Consider the following 27,034-nt stretch of genomic DNA (forward strand, 5'->3'; position numbering starts at 1 on the left):
GGTGGAAAATGGAAGGATTTATATTTCTTGCAGTCATCTGGTCATTAGCACTCTCTCTGAGAGTCATTGAGGCCACGTGAAAATTTATTTGGGCCCTCCAAATCCTTCCATTCTCCACCATTCAGTCAGAACTGAAGAAGCTTCTTGGATGAGAATGGTAATATCTTCAAGGCAAGAAAGTCCAGTCACCTTTTGAAAAAGCACCTTTGGGACAACCATGACCTGGATGACTGAGAATCTCCATAGACTTTGGAGAAAATGTGCAGAAATGGCTGCAAGTACAAAAACATGAGTTAAGTCTGGGAAACAGACAAAGTACAGGAGAGAGACTCAGAGTGGATTCATCCTAATTCATGGGTATGAGAAGGAAGGATGGGAAACATAAGTTGTCAAGACTGATGTCAATCTTCAAGGTAGGCCAGGTCAGAAAACAGACTCCACCAGTTTGAGTGGAATGCTATTTTAGTGGTCTAGTAACAGAATCATGAGTCCCTGACTGTGTTCTCTCTCCCCGCCCTCTTCTTTCCCAATCAATTAGTGTGGATTCCGCTTGAGCTCCTTTCCAGAATTTTCTGTTTCCTGAGTTTAGCACAGACTTTGGTCCTGGCCAAAAAAGCCAACACAGTTCTAGGCTGCATAAACAGAGGGATAGAATCAAGACCACATGAAGTGTTACTACCACTTTATAATGCCTTGCTAAGGCCACACTTGGAATACTGCATCCAGTTTTGGATGCCACGATGTATAAAAGATGTCAAGAGTCTAGAAAGAGGGCAGAGAAGAGCAACAAAGATGATTAGGGGACTTGAGGCTGAAATATATGAAGAACGGTTTCAGGAACTGAATATGTCTAGTTTGATGAAAAGGAGGACTAGGGGAGACATGATATCAGTGTTCCAATATCTCAGGGGCTGCCACAAAGAAAAGAGAGTTAAGCTATTCTCCAAAGCACCTGAGGGCAGGACAAGAAGCAATGGGTGGAAACTAATCAAGGAGAGAAGCAACTTAGAACTAAGGAGAAATTTCCTGACAGTTAGAACAATTAATAAGTGGAACAACTTGCCTCCAGAACTTGTGAATGCTCCAACACTGGAAATTTTTAAGAAGATGTTGGAAAACCATTTGTCTGAAGTGGTGTAAGGTTTCCTGCCTAAGCAGGGGATTGGACTAGAAGACCTCCAAGGTCCCTTCCAACTCTGTTATTCTATTCTATTCTATTCCACATATTTTCTCCAAGGTCATTTCTATGGCTCTCTACATGGGCACATTCACAAAATGGTGGCACCTGAAGGCTTGCCTAATCAAAAGACTACATCAGTGGCTATATCATGCTTGGCCAGTCACAAAATACCCATTTATCAGATGGCAGGCTCACTCTCCAGGAGATTTCTTCTCATCCTAGGGAGACATATGAGGGTCCAAGACTTTCCTGAAAATAAATATGATGCTAGACCAATGATTGTCAATCCTGGCAACTTTAAAATATGTGGGCCTCAACTTCTACAAATTCCAGAAATTTTGCTTCAATTCTTTAAATTATTTGAAGTTGCCAAGTTTGAAAAACACTAGACACTAACAGTGCTAGACACTGGTGCTACAGTAACTTAAAAAAAAAATCAGGTACACAGGGAGTCAAGTGGGTCTCAAGAGAGTGGCCCAGTAGACATCATATTTTGTTTTATTATTCCAGTGCTCCTTGCAGCTTGAAAAGATTATATCTCAGAATATGAGTTTGGTGAACTGTGTGTTTCTCGGAATTTGAGTAACACTTCCTCATTCCTCATTACCAGACAAAAATCAGTTATCAGTCTGAGCCCAGGTTCAAATTAAGGCTACCTAAATTAATACCACCAAACAAGAAGCAAATTCACTTACACTAGGATCTCCAAGGTTGTTAAATTATGTGAAATCAAACCAATATTGTTTCCATACCAAAGGATATCAGTGGAAGAATAAAGGAACTTTGTCTTGGAGTGTGAAAACTTGCCTTATTTGCTTACAAATCTTCATTGGCTCATCCAGATCCCAAAAATTTGCAGTATTAAACTTGAAGGCATTAACCTCACCAACTTCCTTTTCATGAAAGGTCATTGGCTGAACTGCTGAACAACTCTGTAAATTCTTTAACAAAAATTCTGAGGGGGAAAATCGGTTTCAATTCATACAATGTGCTAAGCGATAATGTGTTTTGCCTATATTTTAGTTTAATATGTCACATCTAACCAGACATTTATAACCTAGGGAATAAACTCTGTTTAAGGAAAGCATCTGCTGCCCACCTAGCAGTTCAAAAACATGCAAATGTGAGTAGATAAATAAGTGGATAAATGTGAGTAGAAAAATGCAGAAGTTGTGAATGCTCCAACACTGGAAATTTTTAAGAAGATGTTGGATAACTATTTGTCTGAAGTGGTGTAGGGTTTCCTGCCTGGGCTTGGGATTGGACTAGAATCACCTTTAAGGATAGCATGATATAGAGTCACTGCCATGCAGAAGTGGGTTTCAGCAGGTTCTGACCATTTCTGACCATTCTGACCAGTTCTGACCATTTCTGGAGAACCAGTAGTGGAAATTTTGAGTAGTTCGGAGAACCGATAAATACCATCTCTGACTGGTCCCGCCCCCATCTATTCTCTGCCTCCCAAGTCCCAGCTGATCGGGAGGAAATAGGATTTTGCAGTAACTTTCCTCTGAAGTGGGGTGGGAATGGAGATTTTACAGTAACCTTCCCCTGCCATGCCCACCAAGCCATGCCACGCCCACCAAGGAAGGAAGGAAGGAAGGGAGGGAGGGAGGGAGGGAGGGAGGGAGGAAGGAAGGACTTATCTATGCTTGATCAGCGGCTGAAAGAATATCACTTGGCAGATATATAAAAATTAGACTCACTTCTTAATCCTTCCCATTTTTCTTGATGAAAATAGGAGAGTTTTAGGCTAAGTTTTCCCTATCTTTCAACACAAAAGGGACAAGCAATCTAGAAATATGCTATCGACTAAACAGCCATGAAAACCTTGGAAGATATATTCAAATGCCATGATGAATCTATACCTACAAATATCAGAATCCTAAAAAGCACGGTATTCCCTGTGATATACCACAGAAGCAAAATTTGGATTTTGAAGAGAATTGACACTTTTGAACTTTGATTTTAGAGAAGACTTCTGAGGCTGCCACAGACAACCAAGAAAACAAACGGATAAACCATCAAACAAACTAGGGCATAAAAAATCTTTAAAAATCTTAAAAATCTTAAACTAGGGCATAAAAAATCTTTGCCAGACCAATTCTCAAATACAGCTCGTCTGCCTGGAATCCATACTGTATATCGGACATTAATACAATTGAGCTGGTCCAGAGGTATTTCACGAGAAGAGTACTCCACTCCTCTGCTCACAACAGAATACCTTATGCCACTAGGCTTGAAATTTTGGGCTTGGACAACCTAAAACTATGCCACTTACGGTCTGACCTAAGTGAAGTACACAAAATTGTCTGCTACAACGTCCTACCTTTCAATGACTTCTTCAGCTTCAACCTCAATAATACAGGGGCAAACAATAGATACAAACTCAAGGTAAACCACTCCAAACTCGATTGCAGAAAATACAACTTCAGCAACAGAGTGGTCAATGCCTGGAATGCACTACCTGACTCTGTTGTTACATCCTCAAACCCCCAAAACGTTAACTTAAACTGTCTACCATGGACCTCACCCCATTCCTAAGAGATCTGTAAAGGGGCATGCATAAGCACACCAGCGTGCCTACCGTCCCTGACATACCGTCCCCATTTATTTGTGCTCATTTCCTGTGTTCATGTCTATGTTTATACTTATACCTGTTTTCTCGTACATGTTTGACAAACTAAATAAATAAAATCAGCACAGAATTCTCACTCAAGGCACACATGACCAGGCTCAAATTTCCTATCTTAGACATACAATACAAAGACCCAGCTCTCTAGAGAAGTTCCTATTGCTGGCAAAAGTGGAATGAAAAAGTCTACCTAACAGCCAGGTGAATGGATTCAGTTACAGTGGTGATGGATGGTCCATTGGAAAACATGAAAGACAAGGTTAGGGACAGATTATCATGAAGAAAATTTATCAATGTGATCACTAAACTTGAATGATTTGATGGCATATAATAAATAAATAAACTCCCAATCCGATTTCCATCAGAAGTTTTGAGATTACACAGATTTGCACCAGCTTTAATTTACTTTACACTTAGCAAATGTATTTACACTGCTCTCTACCTGGCTAATCTATCATGATTCTCATCTGAATACAACATCTCTTCTGAACTGAGTTCAGTTCTGGTTGATTTTAGGGCAGAGTTTTCAAATTTTTTCAGACTGCAGAATGTGAACTCCATCAAGTTTAAGAGAATTCTAGGATTCTGCAGAACACAGTTTGAAAAACTTCAGAACAGTTTCAGTACAATATACATCCCTAAACTTGAGAACAATGCAAAAGGAAATTGTTTTATGTTTAATGGTTTTCATTTTTTTAATTGGCTTTTAATGATTTTATTTGTTTTGGCTGTTTATTTGCATGTGTTTATTGCTTTATTTAATTCTGACCTACCCACAGTCACATATGTGAGATGAGCAGCTACATAAATTGAATAAATGAAGTAAATATTTAATAAATTGCCATTGCCTTTCTCCATGATCTTTTTTAACTTCCCTGCCTAGGGTACTGATTTTCCCTGGTGCTTGAGAAATTTCAAGAAAACTAAAGCTAACAGTCCCTGGCTAGCATCAAAAGGGAAAATTGTACATTGGAAAGATCAGAGGTTTTCCATCCTCACTGTCATTATTCGAACTATTTTTTATTAATCAAGTTCAGGGAATTAACAAAAAGGGCTGCAGTTTAAAGTCCACCACACCCTTAGCAAAAATTGAACTTATTTAATTGGGATCACTACAAGTCATCTGAAGACAGAAGGCTGAACGAGAGATGATAATTACAGACTTTTAAAAAATGCAATTTTATCCTTTATTTATTTGCCAAATTTATATGGCCACCCATCTCACACAAAGTGACACTGGATGACATATATTCAAACCAGCAATTACAATTCTGGCTCTGGCTCTAATTAAGAAAGACTTGGCCAACAGAACGAAAAAGTAAACAGATTTAGAAGTAGGAAAGGAGAAGGGAGATATAGCAAGTAAGGTGGTTTACTTTCTTATTTTAGAGCGGCTTAGTAAAATAAACCAAGGCTGAGGTGTGAAAGCTGTTCATAAGTCACTCTTGCAGGTTATTTTCCATTCCTTCAATTGATTTTGCACCTGACTGGTTGCAAGGAGCTGGATAAAAACTAATCTAACTAAAGTTTGCCCTGAATCTCAGAGAACTTTGATTATTGAGTTTGAGGATCCTGTCCTCTGAAGAAGGAGTGGGGAACGATGGCCTTTTTATGATTTGTGGACTTCAACTCCCAGAATTCTTGAGCCAATCATGCTGGCTCGGGAATTCTGGGAGTTGAAGTCCACAAGTTTATTTATTTTTATTTTACTTAATTTGTATACCGCCCTTCTCCAACAGGACTCAGGGCGGTGAACAGCCATGGTAAAACATAACATATAAAATTTAAAAGCAGTTTAAAAGACATTAAATAATTTTGGCCATCAATTTAAAACAACCCAGTTAAAACCAATTACAAATTAAAACCGCAAGGATGGGATCAAGCCAGCCCGGCTAGATGAAATGGATGTGTTTTCAGGGCCTGACGAAAAGTCCGGAGATCTGGTATCGTGCGTATCTCTGGGGGTAGGTCGTTCCAGAGGGCAGGTGCCGCCACAGAGAAGGCTCTCCCCCTGGGGATCGCCAGCTGACATTGTCTGGCCGACGGCACCCTGAGGAGGCCCTCTCTGTGCGAGCGAACTGGCCGGTGGGAGGCTATTGGCGGCAGAAGGTGGTCTCGTAAATACCCCGGCCCTAAGCCATGGAGCACTTTAAAGGTGGTCACCAACACCTTGAAGCGCACCCGGAAGACCGCAGGAAGCCAGTGCAGCTCAGGCAGGAGAGGTGTCACATGGCAGCGCCCTGTCGCTCCCATAATCCCCCATGTGGCCGCATTCTGGACCAACTGGAGCCTCCGGGTGCACCCCAAGGGGAGCCCCATGTAGAGAGCATTGCAGTAGTTATAAAGGGGCCATCGTTCCCCACCTCTGTTCTAAAGCATCTTCTCAGGTTTTGACATGATTGGTAGCAAGCAAGGAAATATAACAAAGAAATTGGTTGCATTAGACCAGAGGTCTTCAAACTTGGCAGCTTTAAGACTTGTGGACTTCAACTCCCAGAATTCTCTAGCCAGCTATGTTGGGTAGAGAATTCTGGGAGTTGAAGTCCACAAGTCTTAAAGCTGCCAAGTTTGAAGACTTCTGCATTAGACGAAAAGTAGATTGAGGTCAATTCCCCCTTACACTAGTTTATAACTTCTGAGCATGTGCTAGTAACCCTTTTATATGCCATGTTCTCATGATTTTGTATGCCTCGCAGCCAAAACAAGAGAAAGTGTCAATCATAAAAGCCACGAGGCTGGGATTGACGCTCTCTTGTTTTCTGCATACAAGGAAGACCTTTGATTACATAATCATGGCTGCCATCTTGATTTTTTTTTACCACACATTGCAAACAACCTTGCCTCAATAATATATAATCTCAACCTTTCTTTGTCTTTTTTCTGGTTCCCCCCCCCCCGCTTCCTCTTTTCTTTCTTTCTTTCAGAACAAATGGATATATTTACAGCCCTGGGCCATGGCTCTTCTCTGCCTTTAAATAAATAAACAAGTGAACAAATAATATTTATGGAGCCAGTATATGACCCGAGGCATCATTGGTAATTAAGATGCTTTGGGAAATTAGTGTTTTGCTTGTGGCTTCCTTTTTTGTTTTGTTTAAAATTAAGCCAATTCTTTTAAACAAAACAATAATCAAAAGTTGAGAGATGAGAAGCATTTCATAAGTGCCTTGACACCTACAGAAGCCAAACTGGAGATCCCAGCATTAAATTTACAGTTGAGTGCCAGCACTGAAGCCATCCTGGGCCAAGTGTCAACATTTCTGTACTTCTGGATTGTCCTCTAATTTCTGTCTCATTCAGTTCAACCCTCAAGATTCCCTCATCAATGGCCCCTCTTCCTGTTATTTTATTTTTATTTCATTTCATTTTAAATTGATTATGTGCCATCAAGTCGTCATTGAATCTTAGCGACCACAGAGATAGATTTTCTCCATCACACTCTGTCCATAACCTGGTCTTTTAAGGCAGTGGTTCTCAACCTGTGGGTCGGGACCCCTTTGGGGGTCGAACGACCCTTTCACAGGGGTCGCCTAAGACCATCCGAAAACACATATTTTCAATGGTCAATGGAATAATTTTATGGTTGGGGGTCACCACAACATGAGGAACTGTATTAAAGGGTCGCGGCATTAGGATGGTTGAGACCCACTGTTTTAAGGTCTTCCAATAGTTTTCAAAAACCAAATCATCCATAAATAGCCCTAAACTCTGTGATTAGTTTACAATAAAACTTATGTCTGTCTGTCTATCCATCATTCTATTCAGTTCGAATTAAAAAATAAAATAAAATAAAATAAAATAAAATAAAATAAAATAAAATAAAGTAAAGTAAAGTAAAGTAAAGTAAAGTAAAGTAAAGTAAAGTAAAGTAAAGTAAAGTAAAGTAAAGTAAAATAAAATAAAATATTAAATTAAAATAAAATAAAACATAAAATAAAATATTAAATTTAAAAATAAAATAAAATAAAATAATAAGAAATGAAATGAAATGAAATGAAATGAAGTAATAAAATAAAATACAAGATTACATGAAAAACCAGCTGGGCAACTTTGGACCAGTTCCTCTCCCTCAGTCCAAGCCACCTCGCAGGCATGTTGTTTGGAGGGGAAAATAGGAGGAGGAAGGATTAGTAGGTATGTTCGCTGCCTTGACTTGTATATGAAAAATAAAAAGGAGGAATAAAAATACACTATGCAAACTAGACAGCTGCGAGATGGTCAGCAAATCTAGAGCCGTATGAATTAAAATAGGATTAAAATGAGAAAATAAAAGGATTTTCGCCTACCATTTGAAATAGTACTAATGCAGGCTCCACTGGAATCTTTCAGGGAGGGAATTCCATAAGTGGTGGTTCCAACAAGGAAAGAGCTCTCCTTCTCTCTTATAATCATTTCTCTAAAAGACAAGAAGGAGAGGAAGAAGGAGAAGGAGGATTCAGAAGAAGGCCCACTTAATTAAAAAAAAAATACATAATGATATAAGTGCACATATTGCTGCATTCAGCATCCCGCCGAGTTGCAAGTTCTAGGCTGAATTTGGTGGGTCACTTCCAGCTTGGCACCATCAGACAACGGACGGGATGCAGTTTGTCTTTGTGTACAGCAGAGCTTAGGGACTGAAAAGTCCATGCACGTCCTCACCATCTCTCCATGCCACCTGAGCTCCTCAACTAGCTTGTTCTTTGGCCCCTAGGCTAACCTACGGCCCTCCAATTTTGTGAGGAACAGGACAGTCTTGATTGCAAGCTGGGAATCCTGGAAGCTGAAGTCCACCTGGCTTAAAAATTGCCAAGTGTGAAAAAAACTGCTTTAGAGGCACAGCAGTTTCGTTAGAAGAAAACTATCCATTTCAGAGACAGCCTTGATGACGGACGCAATTGCTAATGTCCCTTTATCTGGGCCCCGTGTAGTGTGACGAAGGGCTGGGTGAATTTCTTTTCCTGGATTCTTTAGCTACCTGAAGGAGGAAACAGGCCGAAGAGGTGGGGGATTTCCCCAGTGCCGCTCAAGCTATTTAACCGGCAGAGTGAAGGGCATGTTCTGGAGTAAAGGAAGCTGAGAGACAAGGCGACACTCCTTTCCTCCTCCATCATCTGGCCAAGCATGCTGCTCTCCTTGCTCCTCTGCGCGGGGATTGTGAGCGGATTCCGCCCCAACCCTGAATCGAGAGGGAACCCAAATGACTTCACAGATGCTGACATCACGGAATTGGGGGCGCTGAGGGCAGTAGCCTGGTACATGGAGAGGAACCCCCTTCCTGGAAGATCTGCCCTGGCTCCTGGAGAGCTAGAAAACATGAAGCCATTGAATGCAACCGGGCTCTTCAAGGCCTATTACAAAGGTGAGCTGGCTCTGGGGCCCAAAACAAAAGGATTCATCTTGGTCCAAAGCCCAGTGTCCTGGCCCTCAATTCTAAGACACTGGTTCCCCTTGTCATACTGACAACTAAATTGCATTGTTCTTCCCAAATCTGACCTTTCTCCAACACCACTCTTTCCAGAAAGCTAAATTGTGATTAGCTGTGCTTCATCTCACCTCCCGACCATGAAAGAGTCATCATCTGAGGGAACATTGGGGTATATTGATCAATCTGTATAGAGTCTAGATAGCTCTTCTCAACTCTTTTCAGCCCTTTCTTCCATACAATCAAACATTGTCTGTATTGAGTTGACTTGAATTGGATGAGTTGGGCTCCAAGTCCCATATTTCCCAGCCATCTGGAGCGGAAACGGAGGAGAAATATTTTAATGTTATCTCTTTGAGCCTTAGCCCTGGCTAGATCTAGAAGGAGGGTAGCCCTTTTAGAGCTATGCCCAATTGGGTTGCAGATGTGGCATCAGCCAAGATCCTGGGGCAGAGGTGGAGGTGTGGCAAATATTACAGAATAACAGAGTTGGAAGGGACCTTGTCAGTCATCCAGTCCAGCTTTCCTGCGTGAACTCACCGACTCCATTGCTGGGTTGACAATGGATTTCCCCAGATTTATGGTCTTTAGGGAATTCGATTGTCTTTCTCGAGGAATGGGGCCTGAGGTGGCTTGGGAGTTCATCACCACCACGACAGCCATGAGGCTATCTCAGAGCCAGACATGGAAAAATGGCCAAACACTAGATCTGATGTTCCTGTCAGAGCGCTGGCTCTGAGATCTAATATTGGGGGAGCTTTTGGTGACCCTCTTATCATGGTTAGCTAACACCCTGATTATCAAGGGATTCTCTAGCACCACCACCTATTAGTTTGATCTGCCCCCCCCCCAGCAACTAATGAACCTTAATAGATTCTCCTCAGGGGTGGGTTCTACTTACCTTTACTACCGGTTCACAACGGGCGCGCACACACACTTCTGCACATGAACATAAGCTTCTGCACCTGCGCACATCATCAATTATGACATCCGGGCAGGTGGGTGGAGGCTTCTGCCGCTTTTATTACCGGTTCGCAAGAATCGGACCAAACTGGGAGTAACCCACCACTGATTCTCCTGGTCTCTGTATGGTTCCTCCAAAGCCCCGTTTGCCGCTTGGTATAAGGGGCCCTCTGAGGCTTTGGATTGGACTCACAACTCCTGCTGAAAGAGCAGGTGGCAGTTTTGGCTAAGAGACCCTTTGCACAGCTGTTGTGTGCCACTTGCACCAGCCTTGCCTCGCCTCCCAGCCACTCGCCTCAAAGGCCTCAACATATCTATAATTCTGTAAAAAAAATTGTTCACCCTTTTTCGACTTTATTATCTGCATCTACATACTATAGATGTACTTCCATGGACCACTGAAAGGAGGAAATGGCTCACATGCTTTGCCCAAGAGTGTGATAGGCAGGTCACAAAACAGGCTTTTGAGGGGATGCCACAAACAAGGAGGGGGCAGCAATATTTATTTACTCATTCATTCATTCATTATTCGTATTTCTATGCCGCCCACTCTCCGAGGACTCTGGGCGGCTTACAACAAAGACAACATGAACAACATATTGCCCCCAACAATCTGGGTCCTCATTTTACCCACCTCGGAAGGATGGAAGGCTGAGTCAACCAAATATATTTTCCAAAGCAACAGAAAGCAAAACAAGAAGCAATGGATGGAAACTGAACAAAGAAAGAAGCAACCTAAAACTAAGGAGAAACTTCCTGACAGTGAGAACAAACTAAGTGTTATTCTGTTATTCTGACATCTTTCCCAGGCCCTCCACTCAGATTTTCGCATCCTCAGTTTTCCTGCCTGAGCAGGGGGTTGGACTAGAAGACCTCCAAAGTCCCTTTCTGTTATTCTGTTATTCCTGAGCTTAATAGATAAGACCCTCATTGGGATCCTTTCTCTTTTGCTCCCTCTGGACTAATGAGTTAAAGAGCTGCCTCTAGACATTTATGTTAATAAGATTTTTAGAAACCTGCAGTTGAAAGTTCTTCATGTCTCCTTACCCTGACGACCCAATTTCATTGGGAATTTAATCCCAAGCCCTTTTAGCATTTCTCTTGACACTTCTCCAAAATGCACCAAGAAGCCACATCTCTTTTCTCTCTCTCTCTCTCTTCTCTCTCTCTCTGTCTCTGTCTCTGTCTCTCTCTTCTCTCTCTCTCTGTCTCTCTCTGTCTCTGTCTCTCTCTCTCTCTCATACACACACACACACACACATTCAATTTAAGCAAATTCCCTTGTCTTGGAGCCTTTAGAATCATAGGCTAGAAGGTAACTTGGAGGTCTTCCACTTCACTCTTCTGCTCAAGGTAGAAGACCTCATACATCCCAGTCAAATGTTTGTCCAGTCTATTTTTGAAAACCTCTAGTGATGGAGCACCCACAATTTTAAGAGGCGAGCTGTTCCCTTGGTTAATTGTTCTCACTGTCAGAAAATTGCTCCTTACTTCTAAGATAGATCTCTCTTTAATAAGTTTCCCCCCGTTATCTCTGGTGCTTTGGAGAACAAGACAATTCCCTCTTCTCTCTGACAGCCCCCCAAATACTGGGAGACAGTCATCATGTCCCTCAGCACCAAAAAAAAAGTGATTTATGACCAGTTTTCACACTTATGACTATTGCAGCATCCTCGCAGTCATGTGATCAAGACTAGTGATATGCAACTAGCATATATTTCTGAAAGTTGCACTGTCTCGCGATCACCATTTGTAACCTTCCCAAGCTTCCAACAAGCGAAGTCAGTGGGGGGGGGGGAACCAGATTCAGTTAACAACCACATGATTCACTTAACAACTGTGGTAAGAAAGGTTGTAAAATGGAGCAAAACTCACTTAACAACTGCCTTGCTCAGCAAAGGAAATTTGGGGGCCAACGAGAGAGAGAGAGAGATGAGGGAGGGAGGGAAGGAGGGATGGAGGGAAGGATAGAGAGAGAGAGAGATGGATGGAAAGAAAGAAAGAAAGAAAGAAAGAAGAAAGAAAGAAAGAAAGAAAGAAAGAAAGAAAGAAAGAAAGAAAGAAGAAAGAAAGAAAGAAAGAAAGAAAGAAAGAAAGAAAGAAAGAAAGAAAGAAAGAGGGAGGGAGGGAGGGAAAGAAGGATGGATGGATGGATAGATAGATAGGGATGGGTGGATGGATAGATGGATGGATGGATGGATAGATAGATAAAAAAGAAAGAGAGAGGGACAGATGGACAGATGGACGGAAAGAAAGAGATGGATGGAAAAAAGAAAGAAAGAAAGGGAGGGAGGGAAGGATGGGTAGGTAGGTAGATAGGTAGGTAGGGATGGATGAATGGATAGATAGATAGATAGATAGATAAAAAAGAAAGGGAGGGACAGATGGGCAGATGGAAAGAAAGAGAGAGAGAGAGAGGGAAAGAAAGGAAGAAAGAAAGAAAGAAAGAAAGAAAGAAAGAAAGAAAGAAAGAAAGAAAGAAAGAAAGAAAGAAAGAAAGAAAGAGGGAGGGAGGGACAGACAGACAGACAATGACAGATTTTCAAAGAATGCATATTGTATATGCCAGATAGATTGAAAGATCAAGAAGAATACTACTATTGTTACTACTACTACTACTGAGGACAATAATTTTAACTGATCCAGTTTTTTTTTTTTTACACAGCTGATGTCTCTCCCAGCCGATTCATAAAAGCCCTCCAGGAAATTATCACTGGAAATAATCTTGTGGAATCGTCTAGAGGCAACAACGACTACTACTTCTACTGTGAACAGATCGGCAAAAGTAAGATGGGATTTATGGTTGTTGCTGCTTAGAAGGAGGGGTATGTTCAGTGGTAGGGAGGGTGGAATTAGGAACTAGAAGAAACTCAGCTTTGACTGGAAACAGGTCAAGAGTCTAACAGAGGCAGTCATTCTAGCCCAATCCAGTAAAAAATCTCCAGCCAAAAAGATGTGCACCCAAGTCCAGGTTATGGACTTGGGATAGAGAGAGATTGCAACCAGTGGATTAAAGGAAAACAAAATATAAAATGTGATAATTATGCCATGTTTCCAGTTGAGTTACGGTTGACCATGTTTGGTTCATTAGTAAGTATAGTTTTGGCCAATTCCATTATTCATTCACCAGAAATCATTTATCCCGCCGATGAATTCACTACAATCTCTGCAGCAATGGTGGGGAACCTGTGAAATTTCAGATATTGCTGAACTAAAGTTCCCAACATGCCTCACTATTGGTTAAATTTGAATTCTGTTTAAAGGGCTAGAGTTGGTGCCTTTGTTCAAAACTGAAAATTGCTCGGCTTTAATTTAGCCACAGTGGATAAAGTTGACGTTATTTGTCCAACACTCCCTTTCCTGCTGTCAGCACGTTTGTGGTTTAATGCTTGTCTGTTATATAAAGGATGGAGTGGCTTTCCTATTGTGTACATCTGTCACTGACCTCCAGGTTCTGTTCAAAGAAAGAGCTTTGGACAAATAATAAAAGTCAATATTTGCAGAGGGTAAGTTTGTTTACATATAGCAGAGACTTTTGATTTCATGAACAAGAGTACGTATTTTTTTTTTATTTTTATCTTGCCTTTTTTTATAAACAAGCCAGGGAACATACTTAATACTCCTTACTCCACATTTTTTCCCCACAACAACAACAACAACCCTGTGAGGCAGGGGTGAAATGATCCCGGTTCGGACCGGATCACCCGATCCGGTAGCAATGGAGGCAGGTGGTTCGGAGAACCGGTAGCAAAAATCCCTCCCCCCACAATGCCCAGCTGAGCCGCACAATCATCAGAGGCTTTTTTTTTTTTTTACTTTTAAAAGCATTTTTTCTACAACCTCTTCGGCCGAAAAAATGCTTTTAAAAGTAAAAAAAAAAAGCCTCAGATGATCGCACGGCTCAGCTGGGATCATCAAAGGCTTTTAAAAGAAAGAAACCCTTTTTTTCTTTTAAATGCCTCTGATGATCCAAGCTGAGTTGCCTGATCGTCAGAGGCATTTAAAAGAAAAAAAGCCTCTGCCGATCAGGCAACTCAGCTGGGATTGTCAGAGTCTTTTGAAAGCATTTTTTTGCAACCTCTTCACCGAAGAGGTTGTAGAAAAAATGGTTTTAAAAGTAAAAAAAAAAATTGGCCACACCCACCGAGTCACATTACCCCCCCCACCAAGCCACGCCCACAGAACCAGTAGTAACAAATTTTAGATTTCACCACTGAGTATAGGTATCAGTGATTAAAGTCGAAGGTATCGAAAAGGTTTCAAAAGCCAGTTGGAAACGTATTTTGAAGTCACACCCAAGCAAAAAACCAGCATTGATTCCTTAGGCTTCCTTGATTCTACCGGTATCCTGAGTTTGATCAATGCCTAACTGGTACCATCCTTCTGGACTGGCACACAGAAAACGTTCTTTGATCAATACCAGCCAAGGGCATATTTGCAGAGCTGGTCCTCCCATGAAGCATAAAATGGAAAGATGGCTGAATCAGGCCTAAATTTAATCCATCCTAACCAGTGGTGGGTTTCAAATTTTTTTACTACTGGTTCTGTGGGTGTGGCTTGGTGGGCATGGCTTGGTGGGCATGGCAGGGGAAGGATATTGTAAAATCTCCATTCCCACCCCATTCCAGGGGAAGGATATTGCAAAATCCACATTTCTTCCCGATCAGCTGGGACTCGGGAGGCAGATTGGGGCGGGGCCAGTCAGAGGTGGTATTTATCGGCTCTTTGAACTACTCAAAATTTCTGCTACTGGTTCTCCAGAACTGATCAGAACCTGCTGAAACCCACCTCTGATCCTAACACTTCTGGTGTTCAAGATATTCCATGGAAAGGGACATGACTCAAAGTTTAAATTAGTATCACCTGGCCTAATAGCACTTATATAAACACTCAAGAATTTTAGGAAATAGGCTGACAAACTGAACATATCCAAAGGACAGCAATCAAGCTAACAAGGATTGTGGTTGGAAGCCATGGGTGAATTTACCCTGGAGAAGAAGAGTCTAGGACAACTTGCCATGGCCAACTTCCTGAAGCCAACTCACCGCAGCCAACTCGCTGCGGGACAACTCACTTCAAGACAAGAGTTACACTAATATCAGACAAGTGGTAGAATAGAATCATTAAAGAAAGAATGCAAAAGGAGGGACAAAATGAATGACAAAAATTAAAATATTTTTTTCATGATTTTAAATAATTATATTGAACTGTTGAATTGTGCCTCAGCAAGTTGGCCATGGTGAGTTAGTCCACAGCGAGTTGTCTCATTCTGGAGAAGGGAGTACAAAGAGATATATGAACTCTTGTCCCCAAGTATTGAAGGGCTGTAATCTAGAAAGTAGGATAGAATTGCTCACTATCCTTCCAAAATATAGGACAAAGAAAGAGAGGGTTGAAATTACAAGGAAGTAGATTTTGATCAGCGGTGAAATCTGAAATTTGTTACTACCGGTTCTCTGGGCATGGCTTGATGGGGGTGGTGGTAATGTGACTGGGTGGGCGTGGCCATTTTCATTTTTTTACTTTTAAAACCATTTTTTCTACAACCTCTTCGGCGAGGTTGTTTTTTTTTAAAAAGCCTCTGTCGATCAGGCAACTCAGCTTGGTTCGTCAGAGGCATTTAAAAGAAAAAAAAGGGTTTTTTTCTTTTAAAAGCCTTTGATGATCCCAGCTGAGCCGCGCGATCATCAGAGGCTTTTTTTTTTACTTTTAAAAGCATTTTTTGGCCGAAGTGGTTGTAGAAAAAATGCTCTTAAAAGTTTTTTAAAAAAGCCTCTGATGATTGTGCGGCTCAGCTGGGCGGGGGGGGGAGGGATTTTTGCTATCGGTTCTCCGAACCACCCGCCTCCATCGCTACCGGATCAGGCGATCCGGTCTGAACCGGGAGCATTTCACCGCCGATTTTGATTGCATATGAGGAAAAAAAAATCCTGCAGTAAAAATTGTGTTTCAGGAGATAGCAGTTTCCTGATGTAACCTTAGAGAGAATGGTTAAAGTACACGGGTAGTCCTTGACTTATGACCACAACTGAGCCTAAAATTTCTGTTGCTAAACGAGGCATTTGTTAAGTGAATTTTCCCCGTTTTACAACCTTTCTTGTCACAGCTGTTAAGTGAAACACTGCAGTTGTTAAGTTAGTAACACGGTTGTTAAGTGAACCGGGCTTCCCAATTGACTTTGCTTGTCAGAAGGTTGCAAAAGGTGATCACATGACCTTAGGATACTGTAACCGTCATAAATATGAGACAGTTGCTAAGAGTCTGAATTTTGATAATCTGACCATGGGGATGCTGCAAGGGTCGTAAGCGTGAAAAAATGGTCATTGTAACTTTGAACGGTCACTAAAGGAACTGTTGTAAGTGGAGGACTACCTGTAATTGGGCATGTAGCTGTTGAGAAGAATATCAGTAGCCATCTTTCTCTCATTTTCTAGTTTTGTCTACCTTTTTTCTTTTTCTTTTATTTCTCTTTTTTTGTTTTCTCTGTTCTATTATAGTTTTGATAGATGATAGATAGATAGATAGATAGATAGATAGATAGATAGATAGATAGATAGATAGATAAACAGATAGACAGATAGATAGATAGATATAGATGTAGATAGATATAAAATAGATAGATGATAGAGATAGAGTTATAGAGCTGTATAGATTAGATAGTAGGTATAGATTAGATAGCTATAGCTATATATATATATATATATATATATGCATATTCTTTCTAGCCAGGTTTTACCTACGTAAACTTAGTTGTTCTACAGCCCTAGGTTCTGTGAAATATATATATATATAGCTATAGATGTAGATAGATAGATAGATAGATAGAGATAGATAGATGTAGATGTAGATAGATATAAAATATAGATAGAGATAGAGCTATATAGATTAGATAGATGTAGATAGATATAAAATAGATGATAGAGATAGATAGAGATAGAGATAGAACTATATCGATTAGATAGATCTAGGTATAGATTAGATAACTATAGCTACAGTTATAGATACATAGATATAGATGTAGATAGATAGATGATAGATAGATAGATAGATGATAGATAGATAGATCGATAGATAGATTAGATGATGGTGGTGATAGATAGATAGATGATAGATAGATAGATAGATAGATAGATAGATAGATAGATAGATAGATAGATATGTAGATAGATATAAAATAGATAGTAGATAGAGATAGAGAGAGATAGAACTATATAGATTAGATAGATGTAGGTATAAATTAGATAGCTATAGCTACAGATATAGATACATAGATATAGATGTAGATGTATAGATGTAGATAGATACATAGATATAGATGTAGATGTATAGATGTAGGTAGATAGATATAAGATAGATAGATAGATAGATAGATAGATAGATAGATAGATAGATAGATAGATAGATAGACAGACAGACAGACAGACCAACCGACCGAGAGGTCCAGAAGCAAGATGGCCTTCTGGGGGGGATCTGTTGTAACCAATATTTGTTCTGGAGAGTTTGTAGGACTAGTTGACTAAGTTCACATTCAGCTCTTCAGAATTTTCATGCTATCTTTTCCCAGGTATTAACCAAATTCGAATTCAGGCCGACTCCATGCTTTCCAGTCTGAAAGGGGAGGTGAACTCCTCTGGTTTGGGAACAGCTCGCCTCAGTGCTGGAAGAGCCCTTCACGTGGTTCAGAAATTCTACAGCAACACCAACTGGGTCGAAATGCAAAAGAACGGCTCTTACGAATACTTGTGTAAGTCACAACGAATATGAAAGCAAAGAACTGGATGCTGCCTAGAGCCGACCATAAAGGGAGGGGACTGAAAAAGTCAAGATGGTGGGAACAATAAGGCGGTAATGACTGTCATTTTGATACGTTTTTATAAATACACACACACAAACACACACACACACACACACACACACACACACTGCAAATAACCCCAGTACTGCCCTATTTGCGGTAGAGTTTTCTCTACTTTTCTATACAGTCATAATGACAAAGTTGTCCCTTTGTCATTATGACTGTATAGAAGGCTACAAAAGATGTCAGATTTCACATTGAGCTTTGTGAAAAGAACATGGGTTTCAAAAATTCATAATGGTTTGTAAATACCGCAGAGCGTTTTCTAACTTTGGTCCAATGAATATGTTCTGGGTTCCCAATCTGCCATTTTGCTGATGTCTTGGAGACCAGTTCAGATTTTCACAGCCAGCTATGAAGGGCAAAGGATGGTCTCAGGGACATGGAAGACACCAGGTGGCGTAGCAGTTAAGAGTGCGGTACAGTATTGTAGGTTGATTCTGCCCACTGCCTGGAGTTCAATTGATGGGCTCAAGGTTGACTCAGCCTTCCATCCTTCCGAGGTCGGTAAAACGAGGATCCAGATTGCTGGGGGACCATATGCTGACATTGTAAACCACCCAGAGAGTGCTGTAAAGCACGGTGAAGCGGTATATAAGTCTAAATGCTTTTCCTATTGCTATTGGAAAAAATACCATACATACGTATCAATTCCCCTCCCACCAAATTGCAGAAAGCTCTGGTTCTATTTTAATTTATTTATTATTGAAATATTTAGTCCATGTTTCAATTTTTTTTATTAGGTCAACTTCTGGTTGAAGTATCCAATGAAAAGTTTCTGGGTGTTGATGTCTTCATACATACCTATGTTAATGCCAGATGAACTTTCCTGGTCACCGAGCTTGACTTATGACCATTTTTCACACACATTCACACACCTTCTTGCATGTTTGTACCTATGCATGTTTACACCCACACACCCACAGAAACAAACACACACCCACACACATACACTTGCTTAGGAAAACAAAGCAGGTCTTGGAAAAAGACTATTTCTTGTGTTGCCAAAACAAATGCAGTAATAACTCTACAAAGCCAATGGGAGTTGAGCTCATTTGGAAGGAGAGTTCCAATCAGATGTTTTGTGTGTGTGTGTGTGTGTGTGTGCGCTTGTGTGCATTAAACCAGGGGGTCACTGGACTCCTGCATCAATTTTATTTCAAAGAATACCTCAGGGGCCAATTGAAATTAGAAACCTACTTTGGTATAGTGGTTAAAGTGCTAGACTGGAAAGCAGGAGTCCATGAGTTTTCATCCTCCCTTAGGACCTAAGGTACAACCTGAGGAGAAATCCATCACTCCCTACTATTTTCCCCAGCAGAGCAACTCTGTGAGGTGAGTTGCTGTGCTGGGGAAAATAGTAGGGAGTGATGGATTTCTCCTCAGGTTGTACAATAGTGGGGATATAGATTTGTACAGGGCAGAGGGAATGACCTTGAAGGACAAAAGGAACAAGCCGCTACCAAGGCAATAGTCAGATAAGAGGGACTTGAGCCTAGACCAAGAATGTAATATGGGTAAACATCTCGGACAAGGTAATAAAGGGAGGGAAAGGAAAGCACATTCAGACTTTCAAAATTCAGTTATCATAGCTTTACAGGAAAAGTAGTATTGATCTTTATAGTATTAATCTTAATTAATTAAATTAAATTAATTAATTAATTAAAAATTATTAATTAATTAATTAATTAAAAATAACCGCAGTGGCTCAGTGGCTAAGACACTGAGCTTGTCGGTCGAAAGGTCGGCAGTTCAGCGGTTCGAATCCCTAGTGTCGCGTAACGGGGTAAGCACCTGTTACTTGTCCCAGCTTTTGCCAACCTAGCAGTTCGAAAGCACGTAAAAAATGCAAGTAGAAAAATAGGGACCACCTTTGGTGGGAAGGTAACAGCGTTCCGTGCGCCTTTGGTGTTGAGTCATGCCGGCCACATGACCACGGAGACGTCTTCAGACAGCGCTGTCTCTTCAGCTTTGAAACGGAGATGAGCACTGCCCCCTAGAGTCAGGAACAACTAGCACATATGTGCGAGGGGAACCTTTACCTTTAGCATTAATCTCATAGTCTGATCTGTCTTGCAAACCTGGCAAAATCTAAAAATAGCAGTTTCTCCAGCTGAGTCCTGCACTTGAAAGGATGTGTGTGTGCATGCACTTTTGAGCATCATCAGTAGTTTTGTGAAATAAAGACCTCCTTGTATTTTGTGACCTGGCTTCAGAGGCTCCAACCTTCCTTCTGCCTTGTTCTTGGCCCAATTAATGTCAGCTTCCCCAGTTTGCCTTCTAATATTTGTGTGTTTTATGGCCAGCCATCCAATCAGCACTGTTTGGTGAGAACCTTCACAATACCATTAAAATTCTGAAAGTGGGATTGAGCAATTTCAGATTTTAGAAAAGTTCAGCTACATCATTCTAAAGAGAATCTTTCTTCTTTTTATGTTTCCCTCAGTAAATCCAAGTAGTCCTGTCATTCCTACTGCACCAGATTCTAAGAAGACATGTGCTGACTGTACAAGAATAGGAAGGTAAATCCACAAATGAATTCATCTAAAAAAACAAAGGCTTACTTTCACAAACGAAGGCAAATGTATGTGTCCCAGAATAATGTTGCAGAATCCAATCTGGGTCAGTCACTGGGACCAGAGGTTTTGTATTCTATTCTGAACTTTCACACTCGTGCTGGAGCCCATCTTCAAGGAACGTCTCTCTAGCAGAGTGTGTGGTGTTCTGTGTGTGGTATTTATAGTGCCTGTTGTAAGTGGCTTTTTAGATGTTTTATTTTATTTTTTATTTTATATTGGATTTCTATACCGCCCTTCTCCCTGAGGACTCAGGGCGGTGTACAGCCAGATTAAAAAACATGCAGAACAAATATTAAAAACAATTAAAAGATATATAAATTTGGCCCAATTAAAACTCATTTACCAATTAAAAACGTTTAAAACATTTAAAAACAGTTAAAAATTTCATCTTAAGCCAGCCCGGCTTGTTTAAATAAATGGGTTTTAAGGGCGCGACGGAAGGCACTGAGGTCTTGGATTCTCCTTATCTCTGGGGGGAGCTGATTCCAGAGGGTAGGTGCCCCCACAGAGAAGGCTCTCCCCCTGGGGGTCACCAGCCTACATTGTCTGGCTGATGGCACCCCGAGGAGGCCCTCTCTGTGGGAGCGCACGGGTCGATGGGAGGTCGTTGGTAGCAGCAGGCGGTCTCGAAGATAGCTAGGCCCTATGCCATGGAGCGCTTTAAAGATGATAACCAACACCTTGAAGCGCACCCGGAAGACAACTGGGAGCCAGTGCAGCTCGCGCAGGAGCGGTGTTACATGGGAGCGCCATGCTGCTCCCGTCACTACCCGCGCTGCTGCGTTCTGGACCAGCTGGAGCCTCCGGGTGCTCCTCAAGGGGAGCCCCATGTAGAGAGCGTTGCAATAGTCAAGGCGAGAGGTGACGAGGGCGTGAGTGACTGTGCACAGGGAATCCCGATCAAGAAAGGGCCGCAACTGGCGAATCAGGCGAACCTGACAAAAGGTCCCCCTGGTTACAGCCGTCAGATGTTCCTCCAAGGACAGCTGCATATCCAGAAGGACTCCCAGATTGCGAGCCCTCTCTGTGGGGGCCAATGACTCGCCCCCAATAGTCAGTGATGGAGTCAACTGACTATATCGGGATGCCGGGAGCCACAGCCACTCAGTCTTGGAAGGGTTGAGCTTGAGCCTGTTCCTCCCCATCCAGACCCGTACAGCCTCCAGGCACTGGGACATCACTTCAAGGGCATCGTTGGGGTGGCCTGGGGTGGAGATGTACAGCTGGGTGTCATCAGCGTACTGGTGGTATCTCACCCCAAAGCCACGGATGATCTCACCCAGCGGCTTCACATAAATGTTGAACAGAAGGGGCGAGAGGACCGATCCCTGCGGCACTCCACAAATGAGAGGCCTCGAGGTCGACCTCTGCCCCCCTGCCAACACAAACTGCGACCGGTCGGAGAGAAAGGAGGAGAACCACCGCAACACGGTGCCTCCCACCCCCAACTCTTCCAGCCGGTGCAGCATGATACCATGGTCGATGGTATCAAAAGCCGCTGAGAGGTCTAACAGGACCAGAACAGAGGAACAACCCCTGTCCCGAGCCCTCCAGAGATCATCAACCAACGCGACCAATGCCGTTTCTGTGCTGTGCCCAGACCTGAAACCCGACTGGAACGGATCTAGATAAGATGTTTCCTCCAGGAATTGCGGAAACTGTCGTGCGACCACACTCTCAACAACCTTCGCCATAAAGCGAAGGTTGGAGACAGGACGATAGTTGGCCAATATTGCCGGATCCAGGGACGGCTTCTTGAGGAGAGGCCTCACCACCGCCTCTTTCAAGGCGGTGGGGAAGTAACCCTCACTCAACGAAGCGTTGATAACACCCTGGAGCCAGCCTCGTGTAACCTCCCGGGAAGCCAGTACCAACCAGGAGGGACACGGGTCCAGTAAACATGTGGCCGCACTAAGTCTCCCCAAAATCCTGTCCACATCATCAGGAGTCACAGCATCAAACTCCTCCCAGATAACATTCTCAAGACTATTCCTCGTCACCCTGCCCTGATCTACCCAGTCAGAGTCCAAATCCCCCCGGATCTGGGCGATTTTGTCATACAGGTATTGTCCGAAATCCTCCGCCCTGCCTTCTAAGGGATCCTCCCGCACTCCCGGATGGAGCAGGGCGCGGGTCACCCTAAACAGGGCGGCCGGACGATTCCCTGATGACGCAATAGAGGCGGAAAAGTAGTTAGACTTTGCCGTCTCTATCGCCACTAGGTAGGCCTTAATATGCGACCTTACCAGTGTTCGATCAGATTCAGCGAGACTGGCCCTCCAACCGCTCTCCAGGCGTCTTTTCCGGCGCTTCATTTCCCTCAGCTCCTCAGTAAACCAAGGAGCCGCACGGGATCGGCATCGGGTCAGAGGCCGCAAAGGCACAACTCGGTCCAAGGCCCCACCAGCCACCCGATCCCAGGCGGCTACCAGGTCCTCGGCCGAGTCATGTGCTAGATCCTCAGGAAATGGCCCAAGCTCCGTCTGGAACCTATCAGGATCCATCAGGCGCCTGGGGCGGATCCATCTAATTGGATCCGCCTCCCTGCGGCGAGGGGTCGCGGTTCGAAGATCTAGGCGAAGGAGTGAGTGGTCAGACCATGACAAGGGTTCCATGTCTATATCCCCTATAACAAGACCACTCAACCACTGGCCAGAGACAAAAATCAGATCCAGAGTGTGACCTCCCCTGTGAGTAGGGCCATGAACTAACTGGGTCAGGTCCATGGCCGTCATGGAAGCCATGAACTCCCGAGCCACCTCAGACGTTTCACCGACGGATGTTGATTGGGTTGTGTTGATGGCTGGCTTTTAGGTCATTAGCTGTCATTTGTTCGTGCTGCCCAGCCCTCTCCTTCTAAGTACTTGATAGACTGGTGGTAAATCAGCACTCCTGTTGACTGACGAGGGGCCTGTTTCCCAGGCTTCCATCACTTCCCTGGCTGTTTTTGTGCGTGCTCATCCAACAATCTTAGTAGCTGCAAAATTGAACCTGTGTCCTTGTTCATTGCAGTGTGAGGCTATCAATGAGTTTAAAGGCTTATTTTATCACAATGGATTGTAAAGTTGATCTTCATCTGTAAATAAATCAAGTAAATAAATCAAGTACAAGTAGTTCACGCTTAGCAACCACAGTTAGGGCTGGCAACTTAATTGTTAAACAAAGCAGTTGCTAACCAAAAGAGAGACCACACCTATGATCTTACTTCAGCTTTAATTTGCTTTGCAGACCTGCATAAATGCAAGAACTAGTCGCAAAGTTAGCTTTTCTTCACTTTCCTAACTGCAGCTGGCTAAACAAGCCTGTTGCTAAACAAGAAACTATGGATAGTCCTTGACTTGCAACATTTGTTTAGTGACCATTCAAAGTTACAACCTCACTGATACAAGTGATGACCGTTTTTCACATTTACATCACATCCAAATTTTGATCACGTCACCATGGGAATGCTGCATCATTCATAAATATGAAAAACGATCATCGGTCACTCTTATCAGCACCGTTATAACTTTAAACAGTCACTAAATGAATGGCTGGAAGTCAAGGACTACCTGTATGGCTTATCTGAATGGGTTTTCCTATTAATTTTTTTTGTTACTGTGGGAAACCATTACATTTAGGGAACGAGGCTTCACTTATTTTTCTCTCCAAAATTCTCATTTTCACATGCAAGGTGGTTGTAGTTTTTTTTTTTTAAAAAAAGAAAGGAACATAATTTGGGTGCCTGGCAACTGGCTCACAATAATGATGTCACAGCATCCCGCCGACACATTTGCAACCTCCCCTGCCAGCTTCCAATAAGCAGAGACAATGGGGAAGCCTGTGGGAAGTCACAAATGACGATCGCATATCTGCGGGCTGTTGCAACTGCATAAGATTCTTCTAAGAATGATAAGTTGTGGATGGCCACAATTACCATCATAAATTAGCAGAGTCATGTGACATCGCTCTTTACAATCACATTGCTTAGTGACAGAGTCGCCAGCCCCCATGGTTAAGTAAGGACTACCTGCGCACCCTTCTCTGACACATCTCGTCTGAAAGATTTGCACAGCTCTAGTGATTGGCACAGAACAGTTCAGTTATGTTGCCTACAACCACCCATACTGCACATCTAAAATTAATGGTTGCTGTTATTTTCAGCACGAAATGCAATTTATTAAATGCAGTTCAGGATAGATTTCTGATTAAGGTCAAATTTAAGTTCACAAATCCCACATACCAAATTTTTCGTTTAACAGCAACCTGTACGAGTGTGAAAACAATATCCTGGTGCAAGACATGCTTACAAGTGGATATAAAGTACCAGAGTCCTGTAGAAAGAAGCCAACAGGTAAAAATCATCTATGCTTGCTAAATATTTTCATCAGTTCTTCTTCTGTGTTCCAAAGAAACAGAAGGGAACTAATAATTTCTATATGCTTAGCTGGCCCTAATACCTACAATATAAATTGGCAATGAAGTCCTTTCAAATTATTTTGAACTAAGCTTTTAACAACAGTCTTAGCAATATCTTAACCCAGTGATGGTTAACCTTTTTGGTGCCAAGTGCCCAAAGCTTGCACGCGCTAATACACGTGTGCATGCCCCAATTCCAAAAATGCAATGCGAGTTCCTCACGCGCATGCACCCCCCACACACACCTGTCCCCCATGCCCCATTTTGACTTCCCCGATCTCCACAGGTTCCCCCCAGGGGGGAAACTGCAGAGATCAGGGAAGGCCCCACCTCCCCATGTATGCTCGGGATAGACCCGAAGACCAGCTGGCTGGCGGGAGGCATGCATGCATACATGGTGAGCTGGGCTGGGGCAACGGCTGGCATACCTGTAGAGAGGGCTCTGTGGTACGCATGCCATAGGTTTGCCATCACAGTGCTAACCTAAAGGTCTATCTCACTGTTTCTCAATCTCACCAACTTGAAAATGTGTGGACTTCAACTCCAGAATTCTCCACCCAGCATGCTGGTTGGAGAATTCTGGGAGTTGAAGTCCATACATCTTCAAGTCGATAAGGTGTATCTGGTAACATACTGTCCATACATGACAGTAAAATGTAGGAGTCCCATCCCATTCATGTAGGAGCAGCGGTGGGTTTCAAATTCAGTCACTACCGTGTTGCTCGTGGGCGCGCGAGTGCACAGAGAAATCCGGGTGGGTAGGCGGAGTCTCCTGCCACCACTGCTACTTTTTCACCCGATCCGGGGTAAACCGGTAGCAACCCACCACTGTGTAGGAGACACTGTTTAAGGAGCTCCCAGGTTGAAAGGATTAGCTGGTGACATCACCATGGCTTGGGGGATACCCTTGGGAGCTCGTATCATATTCTTGCAAGGAGCTGGAGCAAATGACAGGAGCTCACCCCAATACGTAGCAGCTCTCAGGTTTTGAACATTGAATTGCTAACCTCCAATGCAGCTAACACGCTCCAATGTAAGCATTATCACAGACTATATATTTGCCTTTGATAAACCAAGGTAATAAGCCAAGTGCCTTTTCCTTCTTTTTTCTGTATTATAGGCAAATGTGGGCATGGTGGGAAATTTGATGGGACTCAAAATTCCTCTCCCACTGGTGGCATCAACAAGGAGACGTCTAACCGGGACTTTTCGCCACACTATCGCCTGCATCAGAAAGCAGCAGAATTAGCCATCGAAGCCACTAAGAGCTTTTTTGTTGGAGATGGTAAGGCTGTGTCCTAGGTTTATTTATTTTTATTTAGTTATTTATCACATTTGTAAATCACCCCATCCCAGCTGTGATGTGCTAGAAAATGTCTCCTAACCCTGTTCTGTCCAGCATAAAAAGGCTAGGCATACCTCTTAGGATAACCTGGTTATTCCTCAACCTGGTGCCATTTACAGGTGTCAGACTCAATCGACTGAGAATTTTAGTACAGGTAGTCCTTGACTTACAATAGTTCATTTAGTGACCATTCAAAGTTACAATGGCACTGAAAAAAGTGACCTACACACTTCTGTCCATCGCAGCATCCCCATGGTCATATGATCAAAACTCAGATGCTTGACAACTGACTCATATTTATGATGGGTTCCGGGGTCATGTGATCTCTTTGAGACAAACAAAGTCAACGGGGAAGCCAGATTCACTTAGCAACCGTTTGACTCACCTGCAGTAATTCACTTGACAACTGTGGCAAGAAAAGTCGTAAAATGGGACAAAACTCACTTAACAAATGCCTCACTTAGCAACTGAAATTTTGGGCTCTCTTGTTTGAGTAGGGGGTTGGATTACAGCAAGGGTCCCCAACAGCCTACCTCCGGGCCTTGAGCCATTCAGAATCAGGCGGCAGAAGTGGCTGGCGACCACACGTACATATCCCCACGCGTGCTCGCCCACCACTCTTCCCCTGCCCCCACCCCCCAGCCAGTGGTGAAATCTGAACCGGTTTGCTACTGG

General features: G+C 42.7%; 1 protein-coding gene across 2 annotated transcripts in view; it reads left to right on the forward strand.

Moving 5' to 3' along the window:
• Positions 1-8,757: 8,757 nt before the first annotated feature.
• Positions 8,758-27,034, forward strand: part of LOC117667866 (von Willebrand factor A domain-containing protein 7-like) — a 64,508-nt gene continuing 46,231 nt past the window's right edge. The window contains exons 1-6 of one of the 2 annotated variants that reach the window (XM_087883888.1): positions 8,758-9,156; positions 12,848-12,967; positions 17,747-17,926; positions 20,484-20,559; positions 24,858-24,949; positions 26,135-26,299. In XM_087883888.1, the coding sequence (XP_087740014.1) occupies positions 8,919-9,156; positions 12,848-12,967; positions 17,747-17,926; positions 20,484-20,559; positions 24,858-24,949; positions 26,135-26,299 (871 nt within the window). In that variant the 5' untranslated portion in view covers positions 8,758-8,918. The remainder of the gene's footprint in view (positions 9,157-12,847; positions 12,968-17,746; positions 17,927-20,483; positions 20,560-24,857; positions 24,950-26,134; positions 26,300-27,034) is intronic. The other variant, XM_087883889.1, reaches the window with a different exon arrangement.

The sequence above is a fragment of the Pantherophis guttatus genome, chromosome 2 (assembly GCF_059756535.1).
Source record: "Pantherophis guttatus breed Tessera chromosome 2, ASM5975653v1, whole genome shotgun sequence".
Lineage (NCBI taxonomy): Eukaryota > Metazoa > Chordata > Lepidosauria > Squamata > Colubridae > Pantherophis > Pantherophis guttatus.